This window comes from Limulus polyphemus, unplaced genomic scaffold (genome assembly GCF_000517525.1).
Source record: "Limulus polyphemus unplaced genomic scaffold, Limulus_polyphemus-2.1.2 Scaffold2688, whole genome shotgun sequence".
Classification (NCBI taxonomy): domain Eukaryota; kingdom Metazoa; phylum Arthropoda; class Merostomata; order Xiphosura; family Limulidae; genus Limulus; species Limulus polyphemus.
In genome coordinates, this window is record NW_013668298.1 from 100738 (window position 1) to 107420 (window position 6683).

Consider the following 6683-nt stretch of genomic DNA (forward strand, 5'->3'; position numbering starts at 1 on the left):
TAAAATTTATTTATTTCAGTTAGCTATGAAATGTGAGGTTAGGGTATACTATGGGGTGGGGGTGGTAGTACTTGTCCTGTCATTTTTGACAGGCTATATGCTAGTTATAAGTAAATCACAGATATAAGAATTATTACTCTATGATATTTTTTACATCTTTAGAAATTTCCCAAATTAATTATTTTGCATCTGAGGAACCTTCAATTTATGTTACTTTTATATAAAATCCAAATGTATATTAGAATATCATTAAAGACTACTAACTTTTTACAAAGTTTCTCTTTAAAAATAAGTATTACAGAACTAACCCTTGAATACTTATCTTTATTTTGAAATGAGTGACATTTAGTAGTAATCTTTGATAGGTTTAGGCAGAGTATTCATTCATTTAGTGATATTTATAATAGTTTATAAGGCATTTATGACCATCATTTTATTTGTCAAAAAGTATCTATCTTCAAGTTCATAAACTAATACACAATAAAACTTAAACCTATAACTCAACTGATTTAGAGTACTGGCCACCAGGTCTGCCAACTGAGAAGATGTGGTGATCTTCTGAAGCATGAATCTTGCATCAATGATGGCCTGAGCAATTTTCTTGGCTTGTTTTTCCTCACCATAAGTCTTAAAGATCTTTGCTAAACTTCTTGCATCTAGTGTATTTATAACATCAGCACCAGTAGGCTCTCCTGGGTATCTGGTCAACATACAAATTACATGTAAGCCAATAATATCAAAAAAAACTATTATTATTAAATATACTTGTCATACAACATTACTGTTAGGCCTATTATATTTTTAACTACATTTTTTATCTCGTCTCTTAGAGATTTTCAAGAATTAAAAGGGTGTATAGTAGTAGTATTCTAACCACACAACATCCATTGTAGCCAATGTGTTTTGTTCAAATCTCATCAGATCCACATCAAACACAGTATTAGAGTCTATTTATATAAACCATTTGCTACAACAAAACTTCTCGCTCTTGAAAATCCCTGAGGGACCAGATAAAGAATGCAATGTTAAAAATATAAGAGACCTAAGACTAATATCGTATGACAAGTATAATTAATTATAACCATGCTTCACCAGCTTGGAAAAAGTGTTCAAACTACAACAGTGTCTACAGGTCTGATACTGCTGATTAATACAATATTCAATACCAGTAAGAAAAAGTTGAGTGGAACTAACTCACACTTGGGTCTTCCATAAAACCTCTCACATTAAACAAATTTGTTAAACCTAAACATTCTGAGACATGAAAAACATTTTCAATAAACTTAGAACACATTTATTGACTATCCAAAAATATGCAATATGTATTCCCTCACAACCATTTAATAGAAAGTTTTCTAAGTGTTAATGACAAACCAATAGTTTGTAACTTGTACTTCCCTTTTTGTTTTTTTTTACTACAGAAATTGAACGATGTAGCAATGCAATATTTTTATACAAGTTATTTGTAAAAAATGACAAGTAAACTTATTGATTTTACTCACTTGAAACAGAATCTAGCTTTGGCATAAAGTTGCAACATTAACTTCAAGGTAAGGTTTTAGACAGCATGGTTTATTCAAGGTTTCTGTACTATCAAGCTAAAGGAAAGCCTACCTTTCACCGTCCATCCGTAAATCTAGTGGACAGTTCTTACTGAGAGAAAAACCACGACAGGGATCATCGAGCTGCATAGAGGAACAACCTGCATCTAGCAGAATACCATCAATGGATTCTTCTTTCACTCCTTCCTGTTGGAGGAGTTTTGGAAGCTCACTGAACTTTCCAAGTAAAGGAACTAAGGAATTTCTAAAGAAACAATGAAGTTAATAGTAAACCTGGTGAAACGTTGTACTTTCATTAAATTTTACTCTGTTTATCAAGTTTACTTTTAATTACAACAGAGTACTTCCTTTCATCGTTGAAGTTACTAGTGTTTAATGGAAAACACTACATAAAATGTTTAATTTTTGTTATTAAATTATTCCACATGCTTAGAAGTAAACTAGAATGAAAGTTGACAAGTTTCTTTTACATGATATAGTCTGCCAGTTTTTCAAAAACCTGTTAAAATACTTATATTGAATGCATGCACACTGAAACTTTTAATTTCCTGGAGACAGTAAACATTCTCCATATTCAAAATCATTAAAAAACTAAAATGGAATTAAAAAAAAATTACACAACATCTTGATGAGTTAATACAACTTCATATTCAACATGCACCTTACAATGCTTGGAAGATAAATGTGAATACGTCTTATCAAAAGATTAATTTCTTTGTTCCTATTTAGCTAAATGCTACAATGAGTTTGATAATTGATTGTTTCTAAAAATCATATTTTTTAGAAGTTATTTATGTACAAAACTTAATAAAAGGTAATGTAATGATAAAGGATGTAATATAGGTGGGATATTTAAACTAGTACATAATAACTATGAAAAAATATCCATAGGTTAAAATTATTTAAATCCAACACTGACTACATGTAAGTGTTGAATTTAAATAATTTCAAGAAGAAACCCCACACATGAAGTTATAAAATGTTTTGTAATGCTGGTTAAATTACTAAGATACACATCCAGTTGTCTTCCCTCTAGTCAACAGTTTATAATTAGTAACAGTGACAGAGCACTGTACTTAACACTTAAGTAGCTAGAGAGTTGTTAACCAGTAGCCGTCCCTCTAGTCAACAGTTTATAATTAGTAACAGTGACAGAGCGCTGTATTTAACACTTAAGTAGCTAGAGAGTTGTTAACCAGTAGCCGTCCCTCTGGTCAACAGTTTATAATTAGTAACAGTGACAGAGCACTGTGTTTAACACTTAAGTAGCTAGAGAGTTGTTAACCAATTGTCTTCCCTCTGGTCAACAGTTTACAATTAGTAACAATGACAGAGCACTGTATTTAACACTTAAATAGCTAGAGAGTTGTTACTGAGTATTGCCAACCAGTAGCTGTCTCTCTAGTCAACAGTTCATAATTGGTGAATATGACACAGTAACAATATTATGATTATTTGGGTAGTAGGAAAAGTCAACAATAATAATCAGAAACCCCATTCAATTAGTTTATTATTTTTATGACAATTGATTTCATTATAATTTCAATTAATTGTAATTTTGATTAATGAATTAATTGATATGCCATTAACCACTTCTCACAGGATTAGTTGATTAAATCACCCAGCTCTGGTTTGGAGTGTTTTCCATTTCTGTTATACACTGGTATATGTAAACAAGATAAACAACTGGATGATATGAGACTAAATTTCCAGCACATAGAATGCTCTTGAAAATTTTTAATCTTGAAATTATATTTTGCTAACTGTGCATAGCTGAAAATGTTGGCTGAAGATTAAATTTTATTTTAGCACAAATAGCAAACCTTGACTGACCTTTTAGATTTAACTTTCATACTAACTGCACTTACGGAAAAGTTTTTGACATTTCCGATGCCAAATAACAGGCAGTGGGGTCTCTGTCCAAACCAAACACCTTCAAATTTTCTGCTGCCAATAAAATCTCTCGTGTATGTCCTCCGGCTCCGAATGTCATATCTATAAAAGTCTAAATAAACAACATTCAAACTGAATAAAACAAAAGGAAAATTAGACATGCCAATGCTCCTTAGTTTTAAATATTAAAACACAAAACTACATGGATTAAACCTAAGTTTTAAATTATATAAATTAATACCCATCAAATATACTGTTTATTTTTCAAATGTCAACAAACCTAAGTGCTGGCTATAAGTAAAATTACACTACTTAATTTTGAACTACTGGTTTGACAAGTACATCGTAAATAAAAAAGTAAAGGTTTTTACTAAAGCAATAAAACTTGAAATTTGTGGGGCAAGCAATATTAATCATAATTAGAATATAAAATTAAAATAGTGTCTTTATTCAAAACTACTCTACAAGAACAAGAATTTTCAAAGTATTTCAACCATTTTTTTAAGCAAAGTATCTGGGCTAGATGAAATGAGTTAAATAACACCAAGTGCCACAAAGTTAGTCTTAGATCTAACACTGTATTTTTCCTTTTATAAAAAGAATTTAACATAAGCACCTGTTAGCTGGTCTTACCATAGTTGCTTTATTAAACAATAATGTCATCACATTACTCAAGCATGTCTTTAGTGTTAAACAAGCTACATGTTTTATCATTGTAAAGTTGAATGAATCAAACTGAAATATGACTAATTTATTTTAAAATTTTCAAACACTTGTGTTAATGATACAAAAAATGTAAAATATTTTAGCTAAGAATGTATTCTAATTAGACCTTGGTTGAGCTTTGAACAGAGCAGAAATGAGTATCCTTTGTGCTGTTTTAGTGTAAAAATCATAAATGTCTCATTTATGTCCCTCATCTGCAGCAGATAGAAACAGAGGCAAAGCAATTATTTTTTCCTCTGTGGACTTGCAAAGTGATTATTGACAAGGTAGAAATGGGCACGAAAGATAAAGAAGAAAAAAAACAGCTTTCATCCTGCTATCCAGTTGATATCAATTTATTAATCCCATGCTATTAACTATGCACCATCTACATTTCAAAAACTTAGAAATTTCATTCTATCTGGATTACTAGATACTGTTTTATTATTTTGATGACAGATAATTTCAATGAGAATCTGAACACATCTTTGAAAGGCTGAGTATAACAGGTCTTAAGCTGATATGTCAGAACAGATGTCTAGGTAAAACCTGACCCTATCAAAAAATTATCCAATACCCAGGAATGTTTAGAAAATTACAGAATTTCTTGGACTTGTAGATTTTTACCACACATTTATCCTTTGCTAGATTCCTAACTGGGTATGACCAATCAAACAATGCATTAGGGCTCTACATCACAAATTCTCTTTTCAATTTCACCTGTGGTGAAAAAGAAAAGAAACCATTAACATATATATGTATCATGAACTAAATAACTTGGGTGGATCAAAGAGAGACATTTAATAAGCTAAATTTTATTTGACAAATCATACACATACTAAGTGACCCAGACTATAGTAAGTAACTTAGATCAAGTACTGTACTATTTCATCAGAATATGTGACACGACCAATGTTATCTCAGACATACAGAGACACACCCTACAGCTTACTATTGTAGACAGCTGAGAGACAAAGATATATACGGCAAAAGTTTCTGTAAATCAGATAGAAGCAAGATATGGAATATCACAACATTTATTAATGGACAGAGGTAGTAATTTTACCTAAACACTAATGAAGAAGAAAGACATACAACAGTGGACTGAAGAAGACATGTGAAAATGTTGAAACCTGTATCCATATAAATTTAGTATTTTTCCATTATTGTGGATTTAAACTTTATTATAGATTTATTGTGTATTTACCTACTATTAGAATCATGTCTACTGGAGATGGTTTGTGAACACAAGAAAAGGCTATGTACCATACAGCCCAAAGTCTCCAGCAAAAACAAGGAATAATATATTATTTCCAAATTGAACTTAACCTTTCACATCCATAATCTATAAAAAATATACAAAAAACTCAAACAAATATTAGGCAGTTTTATATATTTATCACTCTTAACACAAATACAAGTCAGAGAAACAAGCATGTATCTAGTTTTCCATGACTTAAACTTGTTACCCTTAATATTCAAGTTAGTATTAGGTCGTCAAGAAATTAATGTCGCATTTTGGATAACTTTCATTAACCACCCCCCAAAAAACGTACATCACATATAATAGTTAAACAAACCACCTAAATGTCATGTTAGTGTAGCCTATATAATGTGCAAAGTTTAGTATCCCTTATAGTGATTGCACACAACGAGACACACATTCGACATGTAATGCTGTCGTATACAAGAAGGGAAACAATGCCTCTGTAGTCACAAAGAATACCAAAGGAGTTTATGGAAATGTTTTGAACATTCGTAAATGTCAATGATGGTTCAGCAAATTTTGTTCAGGTGACTTTAGCCTTAAAAACTGTGGCAGATGGGGCCGACATGTTGAAATTGATATTGATGCTCTGAAGACGTTTGTTGAGTTTAACCCAAGGCAACATACTCATGAAATGGCCCTGAAATTGCATGTCTCTCATGAAACAATTTGTAAACATCTAATGAATATGGGAAAACTCCTTAAAGAAGGTGTTTGGGTGTCTTACAAACTCTCTGACGATCATTGTTTCCAACATGTGCTTTGTCTCTTCTGGTGTGTAATGTGCGTGAACCATTTTTGGATAGAATTGTTAGTGTGATGAAAAATGGTTTCTCTATGCAAATATTAAATACCAAAAACAATGGCTCAGTCTTAGACAAAAACCGTTTCTGACCCAAAAACCTGGACTCCATCTGCAGAATGTGATGCTTTGTATTTGGTAGGACATCAAAGGAGTAATTCATTTAGAACTTCTCATTCCACAGTGAACTGTATACGCAGAGATCTATACTCATCAACTGGAATGTTTAAATCAAGTCCTTCATCACAAACGCTCTTCACTCGTCAATTGAAAAAGTGTTCTTCTTCTTCTCCACGACAATGCTCGTCCACATGTTGCACGTTTGACACAACACAAGATTATTAAGTTGGGTTGGGAAGTTCTCCCTCACCCACCACATTCTCCAGATATGGCACCATCAGATTACCATCTTTTTCATTCACTGCAACATCATCCTAATGAGAAATGTATGCAA

The 6683-nt window shown here is 31.8% G+C and overlaps 1 protein-coding gene across 5 annotated transcripts in view; it reads right to left on the reverse strand.

The window, feature by feature from the left end:
• Positions 1-6683, reverse strand: part of LOC106467639 (probable methyltransferase-like protein 15 homolog) — a 17104-nt gene that overhangs the window by 3584 nt on the left and 6837 nt on the right. For all 5 annotated transcript variants that reach the window (XM_013928009.1, XM_013928012.2, XM_022395840.1 and 2 more), the window contains exons 3-5: positions 3431-3567; positions 1615-1806; positions 506-700 (exon numbers count right to left, since the gene is read on the reverse strand). In XM_013928009.1, coding sequence (XP_013783463.1) covers positions 506-700; positions 1615-1806; positions 3431-3567 — 524 coding nt within the window. The remainder of the gene's footprint in view (positions 1-505; positions 701-1614; positions 1807-3430; positions 3568-6683) is intronic.